The 15199-nt window shown below is 48.3% G+C and overlaps 7 protein-coding genes across 7 annotated transcripts; 5 read left to right on the top strand and 2 right to left on the bottom strand.

Moving 5' to 3' along the window:
* Positions 1–281: 281 nt before the first annotated feature.
* Positions 282–1211, top strand: N7473_005532 (uncharacterized protein; the record flags this gene model as incomplete). The annotated part of the gene is made up of 2 exons (XM_057151472.1): positions 282–558; positions 748–1211. Coding segments are annotated over 2 exons (741 nt in total), but the record flags the coding sequence as incomplete, so codon positions are not given.
* A 2890-nt stretch (positions 1212–4101) lies between these two features.
* On the top strand, positions 4102–4500 carry N7473_005533 (uncharacterized protein; the record flags this gene model as incomplete). The annotated part of the gene is made up of 1 exon (XM_057151473.1): positions 4102–4500. The coding sequence occupies one exon, from the start codon at positions 4102–4104 to the stop codon at positions 4498–4500; it is 399 nt and encodes a 132-aa protein (XP_057009278.1).
* Positions 4501–6619: 2119 nt separating this feature from the next.
* On the top strand, positions 6620–8544 carry N7473_005534 (uncharacterized protein). Its single transcript, XM_057151474.1, has 3 exons — positions 6620–7328; positions 7388–7573; positions 7631–8544. The coding sequence occupies exons 1-3, from the start codon at positions 6885–6887 to the stop codon at positions 7970–7972; spliced, it is 972 nt and encodes a 323-aa protein (XP_057009279.1). The 5' UTR covers positions 6620–6884; the 3' UTR covers positions 7973–8544.
* A 456-nt stretch (positions 8545–9000) lies between these two features.
* N7473_005535 (uncharacterized protein) lies at positions 9001–9345 on the top strand (the record flags this gene model as incomplete). The annotated part of the gene is made up of 1 exon (XM_057151475.1): positions 9001–9345. One exon carries the CDS (start codon positions 9001–9003, stop codon positions 9343–9345), a length of 345 nt encoding a protein of 114 aa, XP_057009280.1.
* A 923-nt stretch (positions 9346–10268) lies between these two features.
* On the bottom strand, positions 10269–11752 carry N7473_005536 (uncharacterized protein; the record flags this gene model as incomplete). The annotated part of the gene is made up of 4 exons (XM_057151476.1): positions 10269–10534; positions 10749–10931; positions 11226–11385; positions 11657–11752. The coding sequence occupies 4 exons, from the start codon at positions 11750–11752 to the stop codon at positions 10269–10271; spliced, it is 705 nt and encodes a 234-aa protein (XP_057009281.1).
* Positions 11753–12446: 694 nt separating this feature from the next.
* Positions 12447–12860, bottom strand: N7473_005537 (EthD domain-containing protein; the record flags this gene model as incomplete). Its single annotated transcript, XM_057151477.1, has 1 exon — positions 12447–12860. One exon carries the CDS (start codon positions 12858–12860, stop codon positions 12447–12449), a length of 414 nt encoding a protein of 137 aa, XP_057009282.1.
* Positions 12861–13808: 948 nt separating this feature from the next.
* Positions 13809–14768, top strand: N7473_005538 (UbiA family prenyltransferase; the record flags this gene model as incomplete). The annotated part of the gene is made up of 1 exon (XM_057151478.1): positions 13809–14768. One exon carries the CDS (start codon positions 13809–13811, stop codon positions 14766–14768), a length of 960 nt encoding a protein of 319 aa, XP_057009283.1.
* Between the last annotated feature and the right edge of the window lie 431 nt (positions 14769–15199).

Below are 15199 nucleotides of genomic sequence, written 5' to 3' on the forward strand. Positions count from 1 at the left end.
TTCTAGTATGGCCAAGATAGATTGGAATAGGTTGTGGATTGACCCCGCATTAATAATGCTGTGTATTTGTAATCTTAAACCACTGTTACCTCCTATAAATGGACTCATACCAGGTTTTATTTGGCAAAATAATCTCTCACGCCTCGTATATTATGGGTTTCAAGGTCTTTGATATTAAGAGATGTTACCGCCAAAGATTTTTGTGACAGGAACGGTACCGTGCAATTCATCTTCTTTTTGAAGGCCATGTTGAGGTCCTCGCTGACTGACCATAATTTCAGAGTGGCTACATAGGAGGAGACGTCCTATATGAGCTTCTGAGAGTGCATCCTGAATGGGAACACAGTATCACTTGTCTAGTGCGAAACCCAGCTCATGAAGCACAATTCAAAGCAAGATACCCAAAACTAAGGCTAGTTTTTGCTACGCTTGACCAAACAGCTATTATTGAGGAGGAGGTAGCAAAACATGAGATAGTCCTTCATTTTGCGATGAGTGCGGACAATGTGCCATCTGCGACAGCGATTGTGAACGGATTGCGGAAGAGGGGGGGGAGGGGTCTATATTCATACAAGCGGCACTGATATTCTTCTGGATTTGGGACATGAAATACAATGTACACCAAATCGGATTCATATTTTTAATGATTGGGAAGGGATTTCTGAGCTTACTTCTTTACCAGGTAAGTTTACATATAAAACCGTCACAAATAACTGCACGCACTAATAAATATTATCATCTCTTAAGACAAAGCTGTTCATCGCAATGTCGACAAAATTGTCTTGGCAGCTGGCTCTGATACACTGAAGACTGCGATTGTTTGTCCTTCAACTGTTTTCGGAGCCGGAAGGGGCCCTGTCTTGCGGAGAACCGAACAGATGTATAATCTCACTAGGCTTATTCTTGAAACTGGCAAGGGGCTTCAGCTAGGCGATGGGAAATCTTTCTGGAATTCCGTTCATATTCATGACCTGTCTCGTTTATATATTCGCCTGATCGACGAAGCTATTTTCGGAGGATCCAAAGCTTCATGGAACTCCGAGGGCTATTACCTCGTGGAAGGTGGGGAGTACTTCTGGGGGGATATCTGTCGCAGAATTACGAGAGAGGCGTATAAGCTTGGACTCCTGGGCTCGGAAGAGATGATGGTGCTTGATATGGAGGACCGTGCAATAATGGCGCCTGCCGGCCGTCCTGTGGCTAACTATACAGTGAAAGCCAAAGCGTTGCGGGCTAAAAAGCTACTCGGCTGGACACCCACGCAATCAATGCTCCAGGATGAGATCCTTGAAATTGTAAAAGAGGAGGCACATACACATGATCTGTCTTAAGAGCTATCCTTGAATTGAATTCTTGCCAAAGAGCCAAGCAGGGTAATCTTTTCTCTCGTGAGGTAATAGACGATAATATCGGGTCTAGCTGGAGTGCGGTTATACCGTCCGGACAGCTACGGAAGATACCAGCCAAAGCCGATTGGATCTATTTGAATCATGAAAAGCCCAAAATTTCGAATCAAACTATAAAGCTAAGTAACTGCAACCGAAGGTCCGAATGCACTCTGTGTACTCACACATGTTAGTAAAGCAAGGTACTGGAACAAGTCGCAGTGGATCATTGTAGGAAGAGAGCTATAGAACAGAAAAGAGGCAAGCACGAAAGATAAACTTGCGACCAGTGCAGATGAAGTTGTAGAGTCTCGTGGACCAGCGATGGCCAAGCCCAGCGAGGATTCAACTAGGCAGCGAATCGGCGACGGTAAGCGTGAAAGTAAATAGTGATGCCAAACTTAAGCCAAAAAGAGAGTTTTACAACCAAGGACGAGCCAGTCATAGAAGGGAAACTTAAAGAGAAGCGCAGAATGAAGCCCTAGGGCCCTAGCTGCTAAGATGGATAGAGAAAGTGGATGAGCAATAAGACAAGGTAGCCACGACAGACTCGAGCGAACCACAAAACGTCTTGGCGGCGAAAATTGACCAATCAGCGGGAAGAAACTGGTCCGATTTTGCAGTATGTACGCTGCAAAACTTTCCGGGCAGCTCACGCAGGATAGTAACCCCTTCACTCGTTCTTCAAAAGTAAGGGAGGGCCTGGGACAGGAGCGGGAAGGAGAGTGGGAGAGAGGGCCAGTTCGGGCCACGTCAGCGCTTCAGGGATGTTCAGGGCGTTCGGGTGAAGAATAGAGGCCTGAAGGGTCAAGAGGGCAAAGCAGCAAAGCTCATTACACTATAAAGTAAAGTAACATCAAAAAGAAAAACATACAACAGCCAGGATTCGCATGTGGTCACCCACCATACTACTAACTGGCCGGCGTGTGGCTTAAGTACGGCTGAGCGGACGGGAAGCCCTGTTCTCCACACCCTATGGTCGTATGTGCTGGAAATGAAGGAAAGCAAATCTATATTCTCCAGAAATGCCTGATCGTGGCTGATCGGATACCACTAGGCATAGCGTCTCTCGACTGGGATGAGTAGGGTGAGCGCGCAACAGATAGGGTGAGAATGGGCGTGAAAGGGGGTAAGAATCGCCCTTCGTCTCAAAATTTGATTGATGAAGTTGTGGATCTACTTTGTACCTTCAGTCGAGTGTAACCCATGCTTGCAGGAAAGGGTGATTGAGAACAAGGAATAGGAAAAGAAGTTGAAGAAACTATATGTGAAAGTTCATCAAGGAATTGGGTCCGGAGTTTGTATTAGCTTGAAATGGTTTGCCGAGTCCTTGACGCATAGCCACAGGAAGGGACCAAGGAATATCTTCTAGCGCAATGAATGCCCAAATCGGATGGGTGATGCTCGTCCCTTTGTTCTGGCTATTGGCAGTCCCAGGTGAGACCCTTCATCTGGGGGAGACTCGACCGCGGTGGCGAAGTTGTGTATATCGCGGCTATCGTAGGAGTTAGCTTTGCCTTTTCTTTGATCCGAGGCGCTAGCACTTTTCAGATGCTAGGTACGCTTCTATCTTCAAAATTTCCCCTACCTTTCTTTACCCGTAGTTCGCCGCTAATACAAGATACTATAGCATGACCTCGAAGCTAAAGATCCGAATATCTTTGGTCTATATGGAGGGAACTCTCGACTGTCAAGCTTGACTGAAATCTCCTTTAATATTGGCCTGATGGTGGGGCCGCTCCTTTCGGGGAGCTTTTCGGACGTTCTTGGGTATTATTATGCGAATATTGTGCTCGGTGAGTTGTTCTACAAGTATACCGTGAATGGGTCTAACCGGACCAGCTGTGATGTCTTTACTCGTTGCCATTTCCTCGTATATCTATCTCACGGCGGTGACTACGAGCGAGACCCAGACCGAGACGACCGTTTGACGATCATCCTTGATGTACAAAATGGTGGACGGTGGTATATCATGTGTAATTGACTATCGGCCTCTCGTACTATCATTGTTGTTATTCTTATCTTGTTAAAAATCATACCAGCGCCAAGAACACTTAGCATAATGAGATAACAACACGAATTCGGATAGAGAAAGGCAGAGCATAAATTTAACGTCTCGATTTGATGTTCTGAAAGATCTGATGGAAACAGTTTAATGCTAAATTCTTAATGCATAAGTATTCTACAAGACGGTAAGCAGTAGCGATATGGACGCCTTAGGGGGAGGGAGAGAATTGTCATATCGGAATGGCTTTAAGTGTGATACTTAATATGATACTCTCGCTTCATTGAGATATAGAGTTTAGGATGCCATCGTGCGTTATCTTACGACTGGCTCCACGAAGACTACTTGTCTGTACTATCTAGGCCCGCTCTAGGAATGGACTCCTCTCGAATATTCCTTCCTATATCTTCAACTTTACCTTTGGATTCAGCATGATTTACAACTCTCAAGGGATAAAGCTACAGAAGTGCCACACAAGGAAAGTCAGAGTTACGACCCGAGACTGGACTATATGACAAGAACACCTACAAAGTAGGTAGGAAACCCCCCCGGGAATTGAGATAGAGGCAATTTCCACGACCATCCCGTTGACAACGCTAATGGCGCTAACGACGTCGATTGTGTGGAGATTTTAACGGCGTGGCTGTTACTGCCCTGGTTCCGAAAGCGCCTCTACCTATGCGAGATCCTCCTCCACCTACCCTAGTTGCAATGAATCCGAAGGCACGCGGCGGCGTCACCTTCGTTGAGTGCGTCGAGATATCTCATGCCTCGTCATGCGCTGTTAGATTCTCACAGCAACTAGAGGAAGTGGATGATGATACCGTGCAGAGGCGAGCTCTGATTCTCAGCAGCTGCAATCGCTACGCTGGTCAAGCTCGTCGCGCTGTCAAGGCTGTCAGCGTGGTCAATGCCGTGGATATAATCGACCGGGTGTCTCAGAGTAACCCTATAGAACGGATTTTCTTGCAATACCTGACCTCTTGGTTCATGCATCGTTGCAAGAGTCCCCCAAATTCGGGCGAACGACCCAAAAATGGTGTCACAGCGTTCTGGGGCCAAATTCTCTGGGAATTGATGAGATTTTTCCAAACCAGTGGGCCGGTATAGGGTATTTAGGGACAGAGATGGCCCCGGGCGAACGAGCTTTAGGCGATGGCCAGGGGGTTGACGTTTCAAGCTTAATCTCTGTGGGAGTGGCCAGGCCCTGTTAGAGAAGTGACCGAACTGGAAAATCCGACAACTGAACCCTGAAATGACGATCGGACCCTATTATGACGAAACCATGGCAGGATCCGAGTCATTAATCTTCCGTTGATTAATTCCCTGTCGTGATCAGTACCGCATATGATAGATCTGACGAGACAATATGTGCTGGCGAGTAAAAGGTACCAAAATAAATGAGGGACCGGGCTGGACAACGTAGCTTGAGAAAGATGATATTAATCGCGCTGCAACAAGGCTTTCGATGAAATACTCTCAACCTTGATCGTCAAAAATGTGTCCTGTCCTGGTTCAAAATCGTATTCTGGAGGATCCGGTGTAAGTATTCAAACTTGGGGGTCTTCGAGCTCCATGGAAGCATACTCCGTACACACACGAAACCTAGTTTGCAAACGGGAGTGATGTGATGCGGCGGCGCCAACGTGCCGTCACCCCCACCGGGCCGAGCGCAGGCAAGTCGTCGACATGGGCGGCAGTTGTGATTGACCTTTTGAACTCTTTGGAACCTTCATCTATCCCCGGCGAGCGAAGTCCAGACCAGGATCACAACGAACCACGAGTCCGTCACTCCACGAGAGGAATAGTATCCCCGAATACTCATTTAGGCATATAGCGATGTGCATCATCATATAAACCCGCGGCAGAGACAATCTATCGCCCGTGCGATGCGGACCCTAGGCCTCCAGGGGGGCAATGTAGAAAATGAGGGAGTTCCAGTCCATGGCGCGGGGCAGTTTATGTGAAACTGTAGCTTGGCCGGTGTGATACGAGCCTTACCGTGATTGGAATTTTGTTTCCATACGGGACTGGGGTCGCACACGGGGTCATCGAGGGGGTGGTTGAGCAGGGAATCAACATCAGAGAAAGCAAGTCGGGCCTGAAACACTGAAACGTTGGCTGCGACGCCCGCTCGGGCGATCGGGACTGGTGCGCGGGAGGGCTGGACGAGTCAGGATCGGGGAATGGCTGGTTCTAGACGGTCGGGATCGATGGCGGGCCCGGGTTGTGCCTGGCTTGACTGCTGAAAGGCTGGTTTGGGCTGGTTTAGTCTGCTCCACTCGGAGACACTGGCCGAAAGTATGTCCTTGGAGTACTGTTGTATTTTGTCATCGACAGCCTGAATATTTGGTATTTTTGAGGACTTGCCGGTCAATCAGATAGTCAGACATCTGCCGTAGCCCTCTCATTTGTGAGATCTGGTCCTGTTTCTGTTTGATCCTGTAGTGTAACATCACCGTGTCTAAGGTTGTCGCCAAATTGTCGCAGCCAGGAAGGGACAAGGGAAGCTGCCACCCGCAATAGGGGGCAAACGGACTGGCGCCACCAGCTGTGGCTGATGGGTGTACACGTAAAGTGATAAATTGATATGGTGTTAATTGATTCAATTTGTTCAGGATCTTTCGGTAAGCGACGGTGAGATTAAAGGCCAGCGTTGTCAGGAGTAGAGTGGAGTGGAATGATTGGTGAAGGGGAAAGTTGGGCGGGGAATCAAATCAAAAAGAAGAAGAAAAAGGAAATCAGCCAGTCAGGAGGCGGTGCCTGAGGTGCCTGAGACGGTGGAGAAGAGCCAGTGAATGGGGATGGTGTGTACCAAATACCTCAGGAGTACAGAATATGGATACAAAGGACACTCAGCCAGATAAGTACTCGATACTTCTTTGAAATATTAATATAATTGTTATCATAACATATGGTAACTTTTGTCATACATAGTAAATCATGTTCAATATTTCATCTTTAATATGCACGGATACACTCTACGCTACATTAGTAACCGCCCCACTCGGCCTCTGCCGGTAATACAGAAAATGTTGATATTTAACTTGATCACAATTAGATTTCTGATGAATTCGAGTAATGTTATGTACCATTGTACATACCAATACTAAATTAATTGTCTGTAGATTAGTGCAATCTCCAAGTAATCTAAGTAATCTGCGGCGGGATTAGCCTCCCCATTTATCTTCTCTGATAGTGGCCCGCCTTTTAATTAACCACCCTGCTGCCTACTGACTTGGCTCTCTTCTTCTTTTCTCTTTCTTCAACCTCCACCTCGCCCTTTTTTTCTACCTGGTTCTCTGCGAGAATCTTTACTTTCTTTCACGTTAGACGTTGACTTTCTTTTCTCCTGCGAATCGACTTCGCAGCACCCACGCTCTTTCGCTCTTCCAACGCTCAGCCCACATTCGCTCATCCCACGTCTATCAACAAGACATTGATTGTCTAAGACTCAAAAGAGATATCCCAGACATCCACTCACTTCACACACCATGCTGTTCAACAAATTGACCTTTGCCCTCGTCGCTGGTCTCGCCGCCGTCGGTGAGGCTGAGCACCACGCTCGTCGTGTCCACCGCATCCGTAGCATCATCCACAGCGAGTCTCCTGCTCCTTTACCCACTATCACTCGCACTATTGTCCCTACTCCTGTGGAGTCGGGCTCTGATGCTACCTCCTCCGCCTCTTCATCGGTTGTCGCTTCTTCGGGCCCTGCTTCCTCCAGTGCTGCTCCATCGCGTACTCCCTCGCGCACCCCCTCGAGCATCCCATACTCGTACCCTCCTTCAGTCAGCACTGGTATTCCCAGCCAGGGTGCTGGTGAGACCGCCACTGGTGATATCACTCTGACCTACACTGTGGGCACTGGTACCTCCACCAGCGTTATCACCACCACTATCCACCGCACTACTACCGATGTGCACACGGTGACTGCTGTAAGTTCCTCTCAAATGACCCCGTATTGGCCAATATCAAACTAACTGCCTGGACTCAGACTGAGGCCCCCGATGCCAATGGCCACCAGCAGGCTGGCAGCGGTGAGCAGACCACTACTCTGCACTCCACCGCTACTGAGACCGTCACCCTCGTCGAGGTCCCCACCACCTCCGTCACTGCTGGCAGCGGCGGTGAGGGTAACTGCAGCCCCGTTACTGTGACTGTCACCGAGACCGTGACTGCTGTATGTACTTCAGCCTCCTATGTTTCAAAAGTCGTGGAACGCTAATTTGTATGGCAGAGCGGCACCACTGTCACCACTGCCCCCGGCCAGAGCCACCAGCAGGAGGGCAACGGTGAGGGTAACCACGGCCACCACGGTCACCACCACCACACCAGCGCAACTGATGATGGTGATGACTCTGAGCCCACCTCCACCCAGACTATCATCCCCACCGCTAGCTCTACTCCGTTCCCCTCCTCCTCCCGGGTCCCATCCGGCTTCGCTACTAGCTCCGTACGCATCCCCTCAGGCTCAGTTAGCATCCTGCCCTTCCCCAGCCAGAGCGGTCACCCCGGTGCTCCCTCGGGCAAGCCTAGCGGCAGCCCCTTCCCCCACAACTTCCGCCGCCGCTACGTCTAAGCGAGGATGTGTGAGATTTGATAGAGAAGACTCGCTCTGATCTGTGGGTAGTGATGTGAGCCTGCCGATGATTTGAGAGTGTTCTGGTTTTGCAGTTCTTTCTTCCTGCCTAGACTTTGCCTTTCGTGCTTTTTCACGCTGGTGCTGTACCTATTTTCTTGTGGGTGGATGGTATGGAACGGAATTGTGGAGTTGCACTTGCTTCCGATCTTTTTCGATCTATGTCTACCCTTTTTATTACCTTTCTTCTGCGAAGTGTCTTGAGGAGAAACAGCTCGATCATTTATGTGGTTGAAACCTGGCCATCTTCTCGAGGAGATGCGTTGCATCCCTTTCTCGTATCTCATTCTTTTCCAATGGGATTGATCTTTTATTCTTTCTCATCTGCTACCGGATTGCAGCCTCGTATCAATAGCCGGCCTGCGAAGTGCCCACTGCTTCATGACGGGTCTTTGATTTTCTTTGCTACTTTCTTCATCTCGCGATGTGCGCACTTCACGTCTCCCGGACGATATATCTTTTCTCTGTACAAAATTCTTAGTTCATGGGCCTCTTCGAGATTGAGAACTGATATTCTCGATGGTTGAATGCAATTCAAGTTCCACTTTGCACCATAAAGCCGCCCATATTCTCTTAGATAAAGTAGTACACAAGCCCCTTATGTACACGCTGTATGCTCTGATTTCTAGAGGCTGGCGAGGAAAAATATTAAGAGTAATGTAGGATTTACTCCTCTAGCATATCATTAGGGGGATTTATACCACATTTCTTACCCCTAATACAGTTTACCGTCGCAGGTTTCTTGCGAAAGATAAAAGCCTTTGAAAAGTGTATTCAGTTCAACTCTCTACGACGAGACATGCTACTACAAAGTATGTTTTCTTATACCCGAAATGGACGCGGAGAGTCAGAATTAGGCCTAGTACAAACCACTGCTCCTTTTTCAAGCTATCTATAATATCAACACACACATCAGATCTGCCTAACTGCGAGGAAATCTTCGCAACACCACATTACCTGTCGTCAAAATGGAGGAGGAAAGAACCTGGTTCCACCAGGGCCCTATGCGCAAACGCGTCGAGATCGGCAGCATCATTACTACCGGCAAACCCTATCCAGAAGGACGATGGAAAATCCTCGAAGTCCACGAAGAAGACGTCCGCCAAGGAGAATGGGACTCACCAAACTACGCTTCTCTGAAACTGCCATGCGAGGATGCGAACGCCGTGACGGAAAGTTCTACAGTCAAAGCTTTCATGCGGGTATACGTACAGATCCTCGAGTTCAATACTGAACTCGAGGATTCTGCAACCCGAGCTGCACAAGGCATAACGTATAAACCTGATGAACTCTATTCAATCAGAATAAAATAGTTTCGAGTTTCACACCGAAGCCGCTGGGTTATGATGTATCAAAACAAGATAGAGCAGGTCCCGTCCCTGACGGGTTTCTCATCGTCGTCGTATGGGAGATTGTCCCAGGAATTTGTCTGGGTCCATACCCTGCGACAGGACCTGTGTTTCCGAGGCTCCCAGATGTTGAAAGAGACGAGATTCGAGAAAGATTTCGTGATACTTTCCATGAATTATCATTCAAACCATCTTACAAGTGATGATTGCTTGTTAAATGTGGTGGAAATGTAGGAAAGTCTCCCCGTTGGTATCTGGCCCTCGCCCAATGATATTGGCAAATGGTTTTGGCATGCTGAATGTAAAACTTTGTAAGTTTTTTAGGTCGCGTTTGAAGGAAGGAACAAAATGTGCTCTTCAATTGATGAGTATCAGATTTAACCTGCCATGTATAGATTCTGGGTCGGATTTAAGCATCACCATAAGGTAGAGGATAAGCATTGGGCAGACGTTTTTTTGGCCTGCTATGGCTTCGCTGATATTCCTGTGAATGAAGTGGAGTCAGTTTGGGACTCGAACGGCGAAACCTCCGACTCATCTTACTAGGTACTTGGTCTGCATTCCATAGGCTGGAATTGAGCTGGGAGAAGTGGTGCAGTAGCTTTTAATAATTGCGCCGAGATCCAGTCATAGGTACTGTTGCCTATTATAGCACTTTTCTTCCTAATAGCTCGGTCTAAAATAGGGATTACTTCCTAAAAGTGTCAAACAGAGTGTCAATAAGGTCTATTAGCAAAATAGGTATATACATTTCAATTGTAGGGTTTATAAAATGAAAAATTATATGTAAATAAGACTCATTTTATAAATGGGATCCGATATTGCGAAATGGAGCTAATCCCCCAAAAAGGAAATATTATGGATTTTTCCTTCTGCCGATGTCGAGATCATTCAAATGGCCAATAGCGCTCAAATTCGGCCTTTTCCTCGACAGTTTCAGCCAATTGCTCCAGTATCATGTCTTTGACTTCTTGGAGAGCATCTTTGCAATCCTCGTATCGCTCATGCTCAATAAAGCCTTTGTCCGGCCACAAATCGCCCATTCTCTCCTTGACCTCCCCAACAAGCTCGGTCCCCGCCCCCGCACCATCGTTATCCTGTTTAATACCCTTGAGCTCTTCTTCGGAAAAAATGGAATGGGAATGGCATGTCGCTGTTGACAGCAGGTAAGTCGGTCCACGTATCTTTCAGGTCGACCAGGAGCGATTGAAAATGCGCCTCGCCGTATTCAAACATTCGGTGGGCAAGAAATATCAGCCCTTATGCTGCCGTCTTTTGGAATTCGACTACTCGGTATAGATCGGAGTTTTTTGAATGCATGAGTTTTCGCCATCCATTGGACGGTATACTGGTGTACAGCCGTCTACCGTTCTTCCGGTGAAAGCCCGGACAGTTTCCGGACAGTTTCGGGCGTGGAACCAGATCGAGTGTCTCGGGCTCGAGGCCATTCAAGTCGAGGAGAGCTGGGTCCGGATTGTGGTTGAAGAGGGGAGAGATGTGACAAGATTGCCAGTAGATGATACCCGTAATCTTTCCGGGATTATGCGGGTCTACGAAGATGTTGTCATCGTGTAAATCGTTATGCCAGAGGGAAGCTCTAGTGATCGCCTATCTATTGGTATAAGGGCATCCACTATTTGGCGGTACCATGCTAGAACAGTCATTTTCTTTTCCGTGCCTGGTCGATACAGCTTTGGGCCGCAGAACAAGACAATCTGTTTCGGAGGTTTCAAAGACTGGATTGCCTTCGCCTCTCGCATCCCGACTGCTTGCAGATACTGCGTTAGAGAAGACCCTGTAAACCTATCAGCTGCTGCACAACGATAGTACGAGCCACGACGTACATCGCCCTCTCTGGACCTCCAAAATTGAACGGCCTGCATCAAACCAATCCCGGCCCGTAGCCAGCCCAATAGTAAACTCTGAATCTCTCACTGCCTTCCCATTCTTGACGTAGTACCTATCTGCTAGGGGCTGCACGTCACCCTTGTAGTACAAGCTGCCCTAGTGCGAGAATGAAACACTCGGCCACTTTTTCTGGAGACTTGTGAGGGCAACAAGCACTTGTAGCTTCTGTGGTAAACTCATCGTGTTCCAGTCTTAGGAAAGCGGAACACCTTCAGCTTTATCCATAACGATAAACTTAGCCCCAACAGGGTGTGAGTTTGCTTGTGAGTTCAATGTGTATACGCGAGGCGTTGGTTTGTTAAGAATATTTCTGGCCTCTCGAAATGTTAGCAAGATTCAGTTTTAATGTAGTTGAAGATAGACTTACAAACTCCATTGTGGCAACTTCACTGGCAGTGGTAAAGTGTGGAGTGCCAGCATTTGGGTTCGGCACCTTGGCTACAACTTCTTGGCCATCATCCATCGACATGAGGAGCTTTGTTGAACATGCCATCGGGGTACTTCTTGAAAGAAACGCATCGAGCGGCTCCCACCGAGTCTGCTGCGACACTTGCCAGTCTATTCAGGTCGAATCTGGCCTCTCGCTTTCGATATTGATCGGCAATGTTGCTTGGTCTTGGTTTTATACAGTGAATGTAGCACCGAGGACGCGCAGATGATAGAGGTCGGCACATATTCCAAGGATTTCGATGACGCTCACCACCCGAAGAATCAATTGGCTCTCAGTTACCCAAGAATCAGACTGTCAAAATACCACCATTGCGTGAGAATAAGATCAGATCAGGGGATGGAAAGTTGATGGAAAGTTGAGACAGTCAACACGTGACCAGGTCGAGAAAACGTGACCCAGTATGTCGCAGTACCTAGATGGTGCCCAAATGAGGCCTCTTATGACTGTTGTGCACTCTCGAAGCGATAAAAATCATGGGAGGCTTATGAGATCAGTTCGTGTTGTGGTCCAGGAACAAGCCTAGCGCTACAGACTAGTCATTATTAGGCCCCGCCACCCGCCAGCCCACTCAGCCATGCTTGGCATTCATGGAGATCACTAGGAGACAAAGAAAAGTTACTGAAGCTCAATCAAGTATCATATAATTTCCATTATCCATTCATGATTAATCATTCTTTAAAGAGACATTCCCAGTGTATTCTATCTTTTATTTGGTAGTCTCAATAACCTCCCCCAGCAACACAATTCCCAGCTTCGACTTGTCCAAGAACTTCTCCTCATCGGCAGCAATCTGAGCCGCAGCATCGGGGGCATAAACCTTCGCACCAAAGGCCTGGAAAGCAGCCTGGTCGGCAAAGGTGAGCTCAGCATAGGCGTCAAAGTCAAAGTCCGACTGTTGTCCGACAATGACCGTTGCGGGGGTCAGGGTATTGCGATCGCTGGCGCCCTCTGCGGCGACCTCGACGGTGTTGCGAGCGACGTAGCTGCGCTTGTGGGAGAGAGGGAAGTCGTCGCCGGTGAGACGCTTGATGAGGTCAACGTGGGCCTCGTAGTGTGTTCTGAAGTCCTCCAGGGAGATCCCGGCCTTGCGGTACGCGTAGATGAAGACTTTGACGGACATGTTGAACAAGAAAGGTTGTTCGATTGTGGGTTTGAGGTATGGTGATGGAGGTTGAGGTTGAATTCGGATGGTTGGAAGGACTCCGAGGGTGAGTGTGATGGTTTGTTGTACAGTGAAAGAGGAGACCGGGAGGGGACTAAATAGGGGAGGAGTTGAGGTTGTACACAAACAGAAAAAGGTACCAAGGTACCATCCCAGTGATGCCCCTCTTGTGATGCTCATAAAGCAACAAGCAAAGAAATGTGGGGGCCAAACGGGGGCTGCGGGGGCCGAAAAATAGGCCCCATGGACAACCTAATAATGAAGGTCTCGCCGGGTTCCGTCACGTCTCCGGGACGAGAATGTGCATCCTGTAGTCAGACTGTACTGAAGTACTGTAGTGCTACATCACTACTTTCACAGCCCCCAAACTATCACACTCATGACTGTACGGACTTTATTTCCTGACTGTACCTTTGAGGTCGCAACACACATTCCATCTCCACTCTTTTTTTTCTTAATTGGCCCTCTGACTGACCTGATCTATTTTGGGGGCTGAAAGCTGCTGATAACCAATATGGAATTTTTAACTGCGAGTAGTACATTCAAAACCCAGGATACTTTCAATACTCATCACCATACCTGTCAGAACGATGAAAGATTACCTGAATACCATTGTGTTGGAACTGTTGTTGGATCAACATCGTTCTCCCCGGCCCCCAGCCCCCATCTGATGCCATTCAACCCATGACAACAGTCGGAATAGGACATCCAGCCGATGCTATCCTGTCGGAGGAATTGCATGTTCCTGGAGATGGGCTGGAAAGATGACACTGCCGCCTACGATTATCTCACAGGTCCGGATGTTTTGGTCATTGGAGACGTATATAGACAGACTGCTCGGTCTAGTTGGTAGCTACCTAATGGACTCACTATCATCCAAACTGTTTGCTTTTTGTCAAAGTCAAGATGCCTGGCAAGTCTGTCAAACGGGTTGCAATCAATTCACTGCACAAGCTACTCGGCTGGCATCGTCAGGAGATAGATACATCCCTTCAACTCCTCAATTCAATTCGATATCAAGTCTACACACTTTGGCTCTTTTGCTTCAATGACCTCAAAACCATGGTCTTTCCAAGTATTGCCTTTGCATACTTCCACTCAAGCCAACTACATTATACCACATTCCTCTCTCGTCTCCCTCTCATGTTTGCCTACACTTGGTTCAACCTCCTCGGCTTCACAGTCAACAACCAGCGACATCCAGGCTCAGTAGCTGAAGACAAGCTGAACAAGCCCTGGCGACCCATTGCAGCTGGCCGCCTGACTCCATCACAAGCTCACACCTTGGGTCTATTATCCATTCCAACCGCCATGGCCATTAGCGCTTTCGTCGGGGGTGGCGTAGTCCAGAGCGCCCTCCTAGCAATCTTCGGAACTATCTATAACGACTTTGGGGGCGGTGATGGCCACTGGCTTATTCGGAATTTACTCAATGCCGCCGGGTTTACATCTTTTGCCTCGGGGACACTCGAAGTCGCTCTGCAGACATCACTCCCGCGATCGATCATCCCCTGGATCTTCTTGATCGCTCTGGTCGTCGGGACCAGCGTTCATGTTCAAGATATGTACGATCAACCCGGTGACGCTGCGGCGGGTCGCCGTACATTGCCGTTAGTGATCGGCGATGACATGGCTCGGTGGAGTATCGCTGGTGTGGTGACAGCATGGAGTATCTTATGTCCGCTCTACTGGTCCTCTAATATGGTCGGATATTTAATTCCATTGGGGCTGGGAATTTGGGTAAGTTGGCGCTCGCTGACGAGACGGACGGTCAAGGAAGACCGAACCACATTCCGGATTTACAATGCATGGCTTGTTGCCTTGTATGCGCTACCGATGACCTATCAATGCACGATCTCTGTATAAATGCTTCATGGGAACCAGTCGCTTGGGCCACGAATAGATCAGTTTTCTACTTTAGCTTTACAATTTATGCGATCCTTCATCCTTCATCCTTCGATCCTCCCGCCAGAGCCGAGCGCAGTCCCGTGGAGATCGTAGCGGATCATGTCCATTTTCACTTCGTCCAGATCTACTAATCCTAGACCCCTGATTGGTCTAGAAAATGTTTGTCCGGCCCTGCTTCCCTTTTCGGTGAGCTAAGGCTGATCAAAGGCTTACGCTGGGAGCTTGATTGGGGGCGCTGCCTAAAGGCTTGCATACAACCAGCTCGTTGGCGCTAATGGGTCGCCTTAGCTGCTGATGGTGCCACAGGGCAGATTCCTAGCCTGGTAATTCGTCCTCGGTTAGGGTTACATTGAAGCCTTAATGTGCATTGTATTCTGCATGATTCTCAG

This window comes from Penicillium subrubescens (assembly GCF_028828155.1).
Source record: "Penicillium subrubescens strain IBT 31985 chromosome Unknown utg000004l_segment0_segment0, whole genome shotgun sequence".
NCBI lineage: Eukaryota > Fungi > Ascomycota > Eurotiomycetes > Eurotiales > Aspergillaceae > Penicillium > Penicillium subrubescens.

Excerpts from the sequence above, each read along its gene's own strand:
- N7473_005534 (XM_057151474.1), top strand. The coding sequence starts at position 6,885 with ATGCTGTTCAACAAATTGACCTTTGCCCTCGTCGCTGGTCTCGCCGCC. Across the intron at positions 7,329-7,387 it reads ATGTGCACACGGTGACTGCT|ACTGAGGCCCCCGATGCCAA; the intron begins GTAAGTTCCTCT and ends GCCTGGACTCAG. Across the intron at positions 7,574-7,630 it reads TCACCGAGACCGTGACTGCT|AGCGGCACCACTGTCACCAC; the intron begins GTATGTACTTCA and ends TTTGTATGGCAG.